Below are 14736 nucleotides of genomic sequence, written 5' to 3'. Positions count from 1 at the left end.
GTTGCCTTGGATCATTCTGAACCTGATGTTCACATGTATCTTCTTTTCACAGAAAATTCCAAGCATAAATTAGAATTAATCTGAATCAGAAACAACAGCAAGCATCTAGCCCCATTAAATATCGGAACTCCTTTAGAAGAATAAGCCTGCTTCAGGATTTCTGAAACAAGCTTTATAAATAAGTTCATGGTTGCAAACTCAACTTATAGCTTAGAGAAAGGAACATTTTGACTTTTTTTACTTGTTTTTACTTTATTCTCATCTTCAGATTAGCAATCTGCATTAGTTCTATGGCTAAGAATAACCTCACAACAATAACCAGGTTTGTTCTCGTGGGATTTATTGACCTGCCCAAGTGGGAGGCTCCCCTTTTTCTAGTGTTTGTCAGCTTCTACATTATCACAATTTTGGGAAACTTAGGCATGATCATTCTTATACAGGTGGATATTCAACTCCACACCCCAATGTATTTCTTTCTGAGCCATCTCTCTCTATTGGATGCTTGCTACACCTCAGTCATCACTCCTCAGATACTGGCAACACTAGCACAAAACAAAATGATTATCTCCTATGGCCAATGTGCTACCCAGTTCTTCTTCTTCACCATATGTGCAGCTACTGAATGTTTCCTGCTGTCTGTGATGGCCTATGATCGCTATGTTGCTATTAGCAACCCTCTGCTCTATACTGTAGCCATGAGTCCTAAAAGGTGCTGGAATTTGGTGGCTGGAGCCTACATTGGTGGGTTGCTTGGGGCCATCTTAAGAACCACATGTACTTTTTCCCTCTTATTCTGTGAAGATAACCAAATCAATTTTTTCTTTTGTGATCTCCCACCCCTGCTGAAGCTGGCCTGCAGTGATACAACAAATATTGAGATTATAATTGTCTTTTTTGGGAACTTTGTCATTTTGGCTAATGCCTTAGTCATACTCATTTCCTACTTGCACATCATCAAGGCTGTCATAAAGATGAAGTCTTCAGTTGGCAGAGGTAAAACATTCTCCACATGTACCTCTCACCTCACTGCTGTGGGTCTTTTCTTTGGGACTCTCATCTTCATGTACATACGGAACAGCTCAGGCAAATCTCTACAGGAAGATAAGGTAGTATCTGTCTTCTACACTGTGGTTATTCCCATGTTAAACCCTCTTATCTATACCCTGAGAAACAAGGATGTGAAGGCTGCCTTCAGAAAACTTATTGGTAGATTCCAGGCTTCTCAAACTTTGCAAAATTGCTTGAAAGGATAAGTCAATTTTATTTCTACTACTAATACTTCCTAGTGAGTATGCTGTCATGTTAAATAGAGGAAGCAAGCAAGTGTTGAAGAGTGTGAAGTATAAAGTGGTCAAATTTGTACTCAACAACTCCATTTTCTTTTGTCTTGTGTTTTTCCTCATTTCTAGGTTTTTTACTTGGCACTGGTAACTACTGTTACTCTACTTTATCATTTGCAGAATCAGATTTTGAGTTGGCTTGCTTTAATTTAATTACAGATTCTCCTTCTTTGTTGCCTTAGTTTAATCAATATTATAAATTATTTCTATAAATGATGATATCATTGGGTTACTATGAATTGTGATAAATGGTTTTTACTTCACTGTACATGTATGAATGCTTGGTTAGCGTCATTAGCACCCAGTATGATGACACAGCCACAACACTCTGCTTTATTAGATTGTCTTTTTGCTCTGGCAAGACTGACAAATTTTTCAAATTTCTTCGATGTTCATTGACTCACTGCATTGTTCCTTCTGTACTGCTACGTGTTAGCCCCTCACAAAGGCTAAGTGTTAAATAGTTTTTGAAAGACACAGTATATTGCTGTTTCTCCTCCACTTTTGCCCACAGTGAAATGGGTTCTCATTAAGCATCATATGTTATTCATAGCAAAGTGACTAAGATAGATATGAATAGCTTAAGTATACATTATGCTCTGTGACAAAGATTTACTTAAGGGAGAATGTAGGAGGAGTAAGTCAGCATATCCTGACTAGTGACCTGCAATGGCCCAAGCACACAGAGCAATTGCTCCCACATTTACTAATTGTGAAAACTTCCTGACACCTGGAGACCAATGGCAACAGAATGCATGACCAGAACAACTAATTTTTCGGAGCCAACTAAATGGAATGAGCAATCATTGACCAATGGGGCAAAGGTGGGGTTTATAAAGGCACACCCCAATCCCACAATAAATGAGACTGCTTTCTTTCTCTTCTGATACCTGGAATCTGTGTTGTTAACTCCATGCCTTCTTATCCCCTACTGTCAAGGACTAGGGCAACAGTAAAGAGTTATTGTGACTCCTATGTAAAAAATCTTCAGAACCGAATGTTCATTTCCTTCACTTGTAAGTGCAAAGTCCATATCACATAGCAATTGCTTTGGAAAGAATTTTTCATTTCCATGAATGGTCTCATTTGAGTTTCAAGCAGATGAGAAATACATTGTTTTAAATAAAGTTTTCATTTTGAAATTGAGAAAATATTTCCTTTTTCCTCAGAGCATGCAGAAGAACATAAATCATGTTTTCCCTCTACTTCATTGTGAGGCTTTGGATAAATTGATTTCTTCATCTCAAAGTGATATAACAACACTAATTCAAGATGTAGTAAAGATTAAATGTTGAGTATGAGATTCCAAGAAAAATCTGCTGTTGGTATCAATCATTCCTTTGCCTTCTTTTCTGTTTTCCCCTTAGTTTTAATGTCAGTTCTTGACAATTGCTACAATTCTATAACAAATGAGCAAACTGAAAATATTCAGAAACCAAAATGGTAAGAGATAATGTATCAGGGAAAAAGAATTTGTTTATGATACAAAACAAACTTGTATGAAAAATTGACAGCCAAAAAGATGTTTTATTGAATTTATTATTTTAAAAGCAATATTACTTTATATTTAATGCATTATTATTTTCATAATAAAATCCATATGTTTTGATTGAGTTTTGTGTTAAAATCCTGCTTAAAATAGACAGCTTTTATAAATCAGTGGCAAATATAACTCATGTGTCAATTGTTTCAGATCAAACATTAAAGAAATAGCAGTAAATTATAAATGAGTTATAAGAAATTTTCTACAAAATGACAAAAACAATATTCAATCTTTGAGAATAAAATTGGTATGCTTTTTCTCTTATAATTTGTTAAAATACAAGGAATTCACAAGGAAAAGAAAACACATTCTGAGAAAATACTTCTTACTGAAGAGGGGAGTTACCTTTCTCTTTAAATGAGTGCATGCTAATTGTACAAATTATTGGGTTTTCTTATTATATTTTCATTCATGCATGTAATATACTTCAACATATTATTTTTCAAATTCACTATTGCTCTCTTTCTCTTAATTCCCTTTCATATCTCAAACACCATACCTTCTGCTTTTATATTTCCTTTAAATATTGTTTCTCCAAAGCATGCAGTAGTTGACTCTTCAGAAGTTGGTTATTTCATTTAATTACAGTGATCTCTATTTCCACCAATTTCCCTTATTAATATAATTTTATTATTGATAGCTGAATAACACTCAATCATGTATAATACTACTTCTTCTGAATTCATCTATTTTCTATTATATTTTTATCTATCATCTATCTATCTGTCATCTATCTATCTATCTGTCTGTCTATCTATCTATCTATCTATCTATCTATCTATCTATCTATCTATCTATCCATCTCTCTCTCTTTCTCTTATTTCTTTATTCACTTTACACCCTGATCACAGTCTCTTTTCCTCCTAGTTCCCCTTCACATGACCCCTTCCCTATCCACTTCCTCTTCGTCTCTAAGAAGTGGCCAGGCCCCCTGACTACTGACTCATCCTGGCACCTCAAGTTACTGAAGGACTAGGCTTACCTTCTCTACTGATGCTAGACAAGGCAGCCCACCTAGAGGAACAGGATCCAAAGACAAGTAATAGTCAGAGTTAGCGTCTGCTCTAGTTATTTGGGAATCCCCATGAAGACCATCAATTGATGCACACCAACTTTCTGTGTTGCCTTCAATAAAGGAATTCTCCTGTTCTTTACTTTTATTTCTCTCTCTTTGAAGGGAGGCAGAGGGTTGAGTAAGTACATCATTCTGACCAATCTGTCTTCTGAAATTCAATCTGTCTATTTGGATTATTTTGGTTTTGTTTGGGTGTGCTTGTAATTGTATCCAGTGTCTCCTACATGATAAATGAGCACCCTCCTGCTGAATTACAGCCCCACAACATCTATTTGGGTTTTATTGCTTCTGACTTTTAGATTAATTCATAAACAACTTGACATTAAGCAAAGCACGCCTCTTGTGATGAAAGGAAACTATCTCAGAGATTTTGTCTCGCACAGGTTATGATAGATACCAAACACTTTAAAGTGAATAATTAGGTATGAGAATGGAAGTGAAAGTCAGAGAAAATGATTTGGTCAGAGGCAAAATTTTTGTGTCTTATATAAGTCCTAGGATGTCAAACATGATGTGTAAGGACTCAAAAAGCATTCTCAATCCTCTATCATTCTATGAAATTCACATATACAGATACTCTGATGAAGTTGGGAAACCTTGTAAAAAAAGCACCAAATGACTATTTCCATAAATATATCTCTGTGAGAATGTTGGGATTAAGGGGCCAGACATTCAAGATTTTAATGAAAAATAAGCTGAATTCCTAGTCATTTTCATATGGAGCATCTTCTGAATCTGCGATCAATAAGAAATTTGTAGATAAAGTTAATAAAATTGTTCCTAAATAGTCATAGCATGAAAATCAACCAGAACAAATCACCTATTCCAATCATTAACAATCTTCTTATTTTGGGGCCTTAGATTGCATGTCTGGAAATTGGAAAGCTTGAAGGATTGGACCTATTATACTCCCTTTAGTTTTAATATTTTATGAGAACCCACAAAAATATAGCAGATCCAAAACATAAAAAGTGAGGGCAGGAAAAGCAATGATGAAATGAGAGGAACTCTTAATAAGTTTAAGTATTGTCAAAATAGTTCTTAAGTACATTTTAGAAGCACGGGTTATTTTAAGGCTTTGAAGTGGCATGTGACCAACCGAAAACTATTGAGCAACAAAAAGTACAATCCAGACATAAAAGCTGAAACTTTTAGGGCCACTTCCTAGTCATAGGCCATGAAATTTTGCCCCAAAGGACCATATATCCTGTTACAACCTTCCAGGAAAAGACTTATTTGGAAGAAGAGAGTATTACTGCTTGCAATCAATACACACAGGGCCATATTCTTGTCCCGTCAGCTATGGCTAGGAAAGTGATAGTGTTCATGAGTCAGGTGAGCCTTACTCGTTATCAGGCACTCTGCTTATATTATGTAAAGTCACAAAACAACCTGGATAAGGATAGTAACAATTTTCTGCCAAAATCTACTTATTCTGAATCTTAGATGCCCTCTATAAGCATAATACATCTTCCATTTGAGCAACTGTAAGGAAAAATGCAGACAGAGGCAAATTTCTCAAAATTCCCAGATACAGAGTTCAGAATTAACCTCGTGAAAAATATCAATGTGAAAGAGAAGTCAGGCATTTGTGTTCTGGAGCCAGACTTATGGATTCAAATATAGATATATTTCTATTTTGAGACTATTAAGGAGACACTTTCACACTTCACGCATAACATCCTTTTTCTCCATGAAATAATGGATGGCAATGTATTTACAGTGTAGTTGCATGGATTATATGAGCTAATGGAGTTAATTCAACAATCTACCTATCAGTTGTCTTCTTATTGATGTCTATTTCAGAAGATTGAATGTGTGCATGTGTGTGCACACATACATGTAAATATTTAAAAATGTTGAAATATCTCTTCTGAAATTGGTTATTTCATTTAACATACTGATCACTAGTTCTACCAATTTCCATTTTAAAATTTGTTCTCATGGAATATATTCTTAAGGAAATTTATCTAAAGTTCTTTTAGTTTTGTACAACTTAATATGATCAACACTTTTTGAGGTTTCCTTGGTCCTTCTTTTTGATTAGTTCTTTGAATTTTTTTTTACTTTTTCATATTTTTATATTTTGTATATTTATATTTTATATATTTTTTAAAATTTTATTCCTTTTCCATCTACCCCATACCTAGGTTCATGGAATCTTTTATGTGGTGACTTGATTTTTACTATAAAGTCAAAAAAGTCAATATAATTTTAAAAAAAATTTATTTTCTGTCAGTAGGTGTTAGGTTGCATGTGTGTATATATGTGCCATATCTGTGCTTGGTGCCTTTTGATGTCAGAAGACAGCATGAAATCTCTGGAACTGGAGTTATAGATGGTTGTGAGCCTCTATAAGGGTACTGGAAATTTAATTTGTGCTCTGTGGAGGTACAATCAGTGCTCTTAATACATGAACCATCTCTGTAGCTCCTATTTTTATTACTAATGTAATTTGTTGGGAGGAATTATGTGCCACAGTATTCATGTAGAAATAAGGAGACAGCTAGATAGACAAAAAAAATTTATCCACGTATATATGGGTTCTGGAAATTGACTCATATTACTATAGGATTGCATGACAATGAGAAGCATCTCATTGGCCTTTATGTGCATATTTTGAGGTATGATGTTTTATATGCAATATATTGTAGAATTCTGTAGAATTTTATATGTAATATATTGTAAAATTCAGTGTCCCTAAGTAAATAGATAAAGTTTGTTCAACTTATTAAACCCTTCTGAAACTAGGGTTCCAATCCCTTAAACAATGGATATTAACTAGAGGTTGTGGCATTAAGGAGTGTATCAATATTGCTTATGAAGTAGAGTTTTAGGGACACAGCTATGGTATGGTCTTTTATAGAGGGGCAGTTGTATGATTTATAATTCCTTAGGGAACCATCTGGAAAGAAACTATTTCTACAGAATCTTTTTAGTGTATGCCCAGGAGTTGTATAACTGGGTCTTGAGGTAGAAATATTCCCAATTTTCTGAGAAACCATAGAATTGATTTTGAGATTAGTTACAAAAGTTTGCCGTGCCAACAACAATCAGATGTAGCACATCCTTGCCAGCATATACTGCCCCTTGAGGTTTGCTCTTAGCCATTCTGTTGGGTTGAAAGTACAAACTCAGAGTCATTTTGATTTGCACTACTTCACTAATGACTAAAGATGTTGAACAGTTTAAGTGTTTCTCAGCTATTATAGAATACTCTGTTGAGAATTCTCTGTTTCTATACCCCATGTTATAATTGGGATACATGGGTTGTAGGTCTCTAACTACTTGAAGTCTTCTCTTTTTTTTTCTCCATCTTTATTAAATTGGGTATTTCTTGTTTATATTTCAATTGTTAATCCCTTTCCCGGTTTCCAGGCCAACATCCCCCTAGCCCCCCCTCTTCCCTTCTATATGGGTGTTCCCCTCCCCATTATCTCCCCATTACTGCCTTTCCCCTAACAACCCCATTCACTGGGGGTTCAGTCTTGGCAGGACCAAGGGCTTCCCCTTCCACTGGTGCCCTTACTAGGTTATTCATAGTTACCTATGCAGTTGGAGCCCAGGGCCAGTCAATGTATAGTCTTTGGGTAGTGGCTTAGTCCCTGGAAGCTCTGGATAGTTGGCATTGTTTTTCATATGGTGTCTCAAGCCCCCTCAAGCTCTTCTTGAGAGCTTCTTGAGAACTTCTTGAGAAGCTCTCTTTCTATGTTGGGTCTTTGTGTGGTTTAGGTATAAGAGTAATTGTGGCTTCATAGAAGGAATTTGGTAGTATTCTATCTGTTTCAATTTTGTGGAATAGTTTGCACAGTCTTCCATGAAGGTTTGATAGAATTCTGCACTGAACCCCATCTGGATCTGGGCTCTTTATGGTTGTGAGGCTTTTAATGACTGCTTCTATTTCTTTAGGAGTTATGGGGTTGTTTAAATGTTTTATCTGTTCCTGATTTATCTTCTGTACCTGGTATCTGTCTAGGATGTTGTCCATTTCCTCCAGATTTTCAGGTTTTGTTGAGTATAGGCTTTTGTAGTAGGATCTGATGATATTTTGAATTTCCTCTGATTCTGTCCTCCGGCTATTCTGGCTAAGGGTTTATCTATCTTGTTGATTTTCTCAAAGAACCAGCTTTTGGTTCTGTTGATTCTTTGTATAGTCCTCTTTGTTTCTACTAGGTTGATTTCAGCTCTGGGTTTAATTATTTCCTGCCTTTTAATCCTCCTCAGTGTATTTGCTTCTTTTTGTTCTAGAGCTTTTAGGTGTGCTGTCAAGCTGCTGATATATGCTCTCTCCTGTTTCTTTCTGCAGGCACTCAGAGCTATGAGTTTCCCTCTTAGCACAGCTTTCATTGTGTCCCATAAATTTGGGTATGTTGTACCTTCATTTTCATTAAATTCTAAAAAGTCCTTAATCTCTTTCTTTATTTCTTCCTTGACCAGGTTATCATTGAGTAGAGCATTGTTCAACTTCCATGTATGTGGGCATTCTTTCCTTATTTTTATTGAAGATCAGTTTTAGCCCGTGATGGTCTAATAGGACACATGCAATTATTTCTCTTTCTGTATCTGTTGAGGCTTGTTTTATGACTGATTATACGATCAATTTTGGAGAAGGGTCCATGAGGTGGTGAGAAGAAGGTATTTCCTTTTGTTTTAGGATAGAATGTTCTATAAATATCTGTTAAGTCCATTTGGTTCATGACTTCTCTTAGTCTGTCTATGTCTCTGTTTAATTTCTGTTTCCATGATCTGCCCATTGATGAGAGTGGGGTGTTGAAATCTCCTACTATTATTATGTGAGGTGCAGTGTGTGCTTTGAGCTTTAGTAAGGTTTCTTTTATGTATGTAGGTGCCCTTATATTTGGAGCATAGATATTTTGGATTGAGAGTTTATCTTGATGGATTTTTTCTTTGATGAATATGAAGTGTCTTTCCTTATCTTTTTTGATGACTTTTGGTTGAAAATTTATATTATTCGATATTAGAATGGCTATTGCAGCTTGCTTCTTTAGACCATTTGCTTGGAGAGTTGTTCTCCATCCTTTCACTCTGAGGCAGTGTCTGTCTTTTTCTCAGAGATGTGGTTTCCTGTAGGCATCAAAATGTTGCGTCCTCATTGAGTATCCAGTTTGCTAATCTGTGTCTTTTCATTGGGGAATTGAGTACATTGATGTTGAGAGATATTAAGGAATAGTGATTGTTGCTTCCTGTTATATTTGTGTTTGGAAGTGATGTTATGTTTCCGTGCTTGTCTTCTCTTTGTTTTTTTTTTTGTTTTTGTTTTTTTGTTTTTTTTGTAAAACTATTAGTTTCTTGCTGTTGCTAGGGTGTAGCTCTCCTCCTTGTATTGGGCTTTACCCTTTATTATCCTTTGTAGGGCTGGATTTGTAGAAAGATATTGTGTAAATTTGGTTTTGTCATGCAATATCTTGGTTTCTCCATCTATGTTAATTGAGAGTTTTGCAGGATACAGTAACCTGGGATGGCATTTGTGTTCTCTTAGAGTCTGTATGACATCTGTCCAGGATCTTCTGGCTTTCATAGTCTCTGGTGAGAAGTCTGGTGTAATTCTGTTGGGGCTGCTTTTATATGTTACTTGACCTTTTTTCCTTACTGCTTTTGATATTTTCTTTGTTTTGTGCATGTGGTGTTTGACTATTATGTGACAGGAGGTGTTTCTTTTCTGTTCCAATCTGTTTGGAGTTCTGTACGCTGCTTGTATGTTTATGGGCATCTCTTTCTTTAGGTTAGGGAAGTTTTCTTCTATGATTATTTTGAAGATGTTTACTGGTCCTTTTGAGTTGGGAGTCTTCAATGTCTTCTATTTCCATTATCCTTAGGTTTGATCTTCTCATTGTGTCCTTGATTTCCTGTATGTTTTGGGCCAGTAGCATTTTCCATTTCAGGTTCCTTTTTCACCTTTTGATTCTATTTTCTTGTATTTCTTTATATTTATTCATTTCCTCTTTAAGAGCCTCTTTCCTATATTTCTTTAAGTGATTTATTGATTTCTTTCTTGAAGTTGTAGATCATCTTCATAATATTAGATTTCAGGTCATTTTCTTGTGGTTCATCTATGTAAGCATACTCAGGAATTGCTCTAGTAGGGTAGATGGTTTCTGGTGGTGTCATATTGCCCTGGCTTTTGTTGATTGTCTTCTTATGATGTCCTTTAGCATTTGGTTGTCCCTGGTGTCACAAGCATGGTATTATCTGATGGTTTTAGGTTTCTGGGGCTGCAGGTAGAACTGGTAGTTCCTGTACCAGTAGGCTTATGGGTTTATGGATAGATTTAGTTGTCCCTGCTAGGCATAGGATGGAATGGAGGATGCAGATAGAACAGGAGGTCCCCCCATGGTTTCAGAGCTCTGTTTGACATTGCTATAATATGCTCCCATATGGTTTGATATGATGCCAAGAAGTTCTTGCTGACAGAAGCCTGATATGGATGTCTCCTGAAAGGCTCTTCCAGAGCCTTACCAATACAAATGAGGATAGTTGGAGCTAACCATTGGATTGAGCATAAGAGCTTTATTGAGAAATGACTAAAGGAGCTGAAAGGGTTTGCAACCCCATAGGAAGAACAATAGTATCAACCAAACAAATATTCTAGAGTTCCCAGGGACTAAATCACCCACCAAAGAGTACACCTGGGGGGACCCATGGCTTCAGCTGTATATGTAGCAGATGATGTCATTGTCTGTCATCAGTAGGAGGAGAAGCCCTTGGTCCTGTGAAAACTTGATTCCCGAGTGTAGGGGAATGCCAGAATGGGGAGGTGGGAGTGGATGGGTGGGAAGGGGAGCATACTCAGAGAAGAAGGGGGATGGGAAATGGGAGAGGGGGAAACCAGAACAGGCGATAACATTTGAAACATAAATACATAAAATATTCAATAAAAAAGAATGATGGAAAATATTGTAACAATGAACATTTTTGATCCTGTTTGGAAGATTGACAATAAAAGGATACTCCATGTCAGCCCTGCATAAACTACATGGTCCTTAAGAATCCCAAAGAGTTTGCCAGGGCCAACCAGAGAAGATCACCCTGACCTAACCCTCTACTGGCTGGGTCCCTGGAAAGCCCAGCAGCCATGAGGTCTATCCTGTCACCTCTATACTCCATCTTCTGCTCCACACCTATAACCAAAATCCCAGACACTTGCAACAATTAGTACCCACCAGATGAGAACTCTTCTTAAATTCCCTGCCTGTAGGCACCTCTGGGCAAACCAAGAAGTAGCAAGCTCTGCAGTATCCCATCTTCATTCCACTCCATCAGTCACAGGCCTCTGCCTGTATCCCTACATGCCTTCTGCAGTTTCTGGATGGTTCCAGTCTCTGGTCCACTCTTTCTCCCTGTATTTCTTTTAGACAGGAACAATCTTGGGTTAAATTTTTGAGAAAGGTGGGTGGCCCCTTCCTCCAACTGGGGGCCTTGCTTAACATCTGGATATGGTTTCTATGGGTTCTCCCTTCCCTTTTCTGGGTCCTGGGAGCCTCTATCTTCAGATTAAAATGCATATTTATAAAAAGAGATAAGAGGTGAGGGTGATATGTTATGTGAAATTCATTAATTTATAAAACTGATATATTTTCATTTGGTAAAAGCAAAGAACTAAGCAAGTAAAGAGTCACAAGAAGTATTATGGAGTTCAGAAGTTAGGAGTCAGTGAACTAACTAATTTCTATCTAAAAATATAGAAAAGTCCTAACATAAAACATCCTAACCTCTGTTCTTTATGAAAAAGGATGGCATCTCTGGAACTTGAAACTTTTAGTTTCTGGCACTATGCAGAGACAGTCAAATATGGGTAGACAGCCAATAAAAACTTTTGAGGCTTTATCTTCAGATATATTTTTGGAGGTTACTTGCATAAGAATAACTTGAGATAATTGCAAGACTATATATATATATATATATATATATATATATATATATATATACATACATATATATATATCATAGGAATCACACACACACACACACACACAGTTAGAATCTATGGAATTTGCAAAGTTAGTACTCACCCCTTCAGATAGTTCCCAAAGAAATGCATGGTATGTACTCACTAATGAGTTGGTATTAGCAAAAATGTATAGAGTACCCATGATTCACCGCACAGATCCAAAGAGGTTAAAAGAGAAGAAAGGCTGAGTTGAGGATGCTTAAATTCCACTTAGAATTGGGAACAAAATAATCATGGGAGATAGAGGGAGGGAGTGACCTTGGTGGGAGAGGGGAGGTAATGTGGAAGGTGGGTAGGATCAGGCACGGACAGTGACAGGAGTAAGTACCAGAGTGCCAGGAGAATGAAATAGGGAACTGCTAGGGTTCAGGGCTGAGGCCTGGGATTCTTTAAGAGGGACCAGAGTGCTGGGATGAGGGAGGTTCATAGGAGTTAATGCATGTTACCTTATCAGACGATATGGCTATGGAACAAGAAGAGACCACCTCCAGTAGCCAGAGACAGGATCCCCAGTTGAGGGATGAGGACAGTAATCCATCTACAAAACTTTTGATCCAAAATTTGTCCTATCATAAAGAAATGCAGGGACAAAGATTGAGAAAAGACTGAAGGAATGGCCAACCAGTGACTCACCCATTTTGAGACCAATCCCATTGGATGTACTAATCCCTCACAGTATTAATGATGCTATGTTGTGCTTGCAGATAGGAGCCTAACATAGCAGACCTCTGAGAGGCTTTATACAATAACTGACTAAGACAGAAGGAGATACCCACAGACAAACATTGAATGAAGGTCGAGAACCCTTGTGGAAGAATTAAGGTAAACATTGAAGGTTCTAAAGGAGATGAAAAATCCATAGGGAGATCAATAGGTCTTCTAACTTTAACAGGGATCAACTAACTTGGACTCTGGGAGCTCCCAAAGACTAAGCCACCATCCGAATGGCATACACACATTGATCCGAGGCCCTAGACACACATGTAGTAGAGGGCTGCCATGTCTAGTCTCAATGGGACAGGATAAATCTAATCCAGAAGAGACTTGATACACCAGGGTATGGGGGGATACCTGGGGAGGCATTTTCTCAGAGGCAAAGGGGAGGGGAGCAAGAACTCTGTGGGAGGGGAGCAGAAGGAGGCAGCATTTTGTATGTATATATGTATGTATGTATGTATGTATGTATGTATGTATGTATGTATGTATGTAGATAGATAGATAAATAAATAAATAAATAAATAAATAAATAACAGTGTTTCTCATTTTATAGAACCAGAGATGTGCTGAAGTTACCCTTAGGATTTTCTTTTTTTATGGTAGAAAGTTAATTCACTGCCTTCTGACCTCTGAGCTCTAAAATATTTCTTGGGACTTCTAATATGCTCCATTCTCTTTGGTACAAAGTAGTTAGAAGACAAGTCTATTAACTAGCTCCAGTACACTCCACTGAGAGATAGCATGACATATTGTAGGGATTTGAGAGTTTGAAATTAGAGAGCAAATTTTGAAAATGCTAGAGACCTCATTAAGAAGATTCCAAATCATCTTCCCTGGAGAGTCACCCCAGGAGCTAATTAAGACTGTGGCTCTTTGATAGCAATCATAAGATGGATATCAAGCATCTTATATTCAGAATAGTTCAAATCAGAAACTTGGGGACACATGCTATGACAAGGCCTAAGACTTGCTATGGAGGCAGGTGTCTGAGGAAATTGCAGGAAACTAGGGTCAATGATAGTTTATTTGATCATGCTGAGAGGAAAGAGTGATATTCCTTGCAGTAAGATTAAGACATAAAAGAACTGACTGTATCCCATCTCAAGCACAGTGCAATTAATATTAGAAAATGCTGCACCTTAGAAAAGGGAAACAAAGGCAAGGGAACTAAAGTTGAAAAGAAAACATGTCTTGCTCAAGGCTCTGCCTTTTGAACTGGATGTCGAAATTACTTGCAGACCACAGGTAGAAACACCACAAGAAGAAAGGTACTAGCAGAATCAGGTAAAGCAGTTCACAATTTGTACATCTAATTTTTTCGTTGTTTTACATGGTGGGGGATCACCACAGCTCAACACTGGCCTGGCTTTAGTAGAATTTGTCATTTTAATCACCAAAGTTAATCCTTATAGCACTGTTGTAGATCTTTTTCAAGGACTACCAAATATATTTACATTCAGACTTCTCCATTAATATTCATTAATATTTATAAATACTATGTTGTACAAGATTTTGTTTTATTTTCCTTTCAAATATGTACACTCATTATTAAACTACCCTTACTAGAGGCTTTGAGAATAATCAATCAATCCTCATGGGGTTCTGTTAAAAACCTGGAGAAGTTTATGTTTACTATCTTGGCTACAAAGTTAATGCCAGTGTGTGTATGCATGCATTTATCTATACAGAATCTTTATTTTCAGTCATCTTGAATTAGTACAGCAGCTCTTTCTTACAAATTCATGCAGACGAACTAAAAACAGAAATATTTCTACCAGCACAGACCATTGATGATTAATAATAGATTTTTTTCCTTTGGATCATACTGTTTTATTTGTAGAATATAAAATGCTCATTTGGAAAAGCATGGTGAAAAAAATTCTCTAGTTACTCAATGTAATTTTATTAATGGGCATACCACAGGTAAGAAGAATTTCAAGAAATAAAAGATACTAAATACCCTTAAGAAGATATCATGTGGTGCATATTCTAATACTGTTGATGAACAAATAAAAACATACTAAATTAATGGGATAAACTTTCATTATGTTATTTATACAAAAGTGTTGGGCACACAAGTTCTGAGAGCTTA

At 36.7% G+C, this 14736-nt stretch overlaps 1 protein-coding gene across 1 annotated transcript; it reads left to right on the top strand.

Annotated features, from left to right (window-relative positions):
- Positions 1–290: 290 nt before the first annotated feature.
- Or9i13 (olfactory receptor family 9 subfamily I member 13) lies at positions 291–1253 on the top strand. Its single transcript, NM_001001286.1, has one exon. The coding sequence runs from the start codon at positions 291–293 to the stop codon at positions 1251–1253; it is 963 nt and encodes a 320-aa protein (NP_001001286.1).
- The last annotated feature ends 13483 nt before the right edge of the window (positions 1254–14736 follow it).

Source organism: Rattus norvegicus, chromosome 1, assembly GCF_036323735.1.
Source record: "Rattus norvegicus strain BN/NHsdMcwi chromosome 1, GRCr8, whole genome shotgun sequence".
NCBI lineage: Eukaryota > Metazoa > Chordata > Mammalia > Rodentia > Muridae > Rattus > Rattus norvegicus.
This window is presented reverse-complemented; position numbering and strand designations above follow the sequence as displayed.

Coding starts and splice junctions, on each gene's coding strand:
- Or9i13 (NM_001001286.1), top strand. CDS start 291: ATGGCTAAGAATAACCTCACAACAATAACCAGGTTTGTTCTCGTGGGA.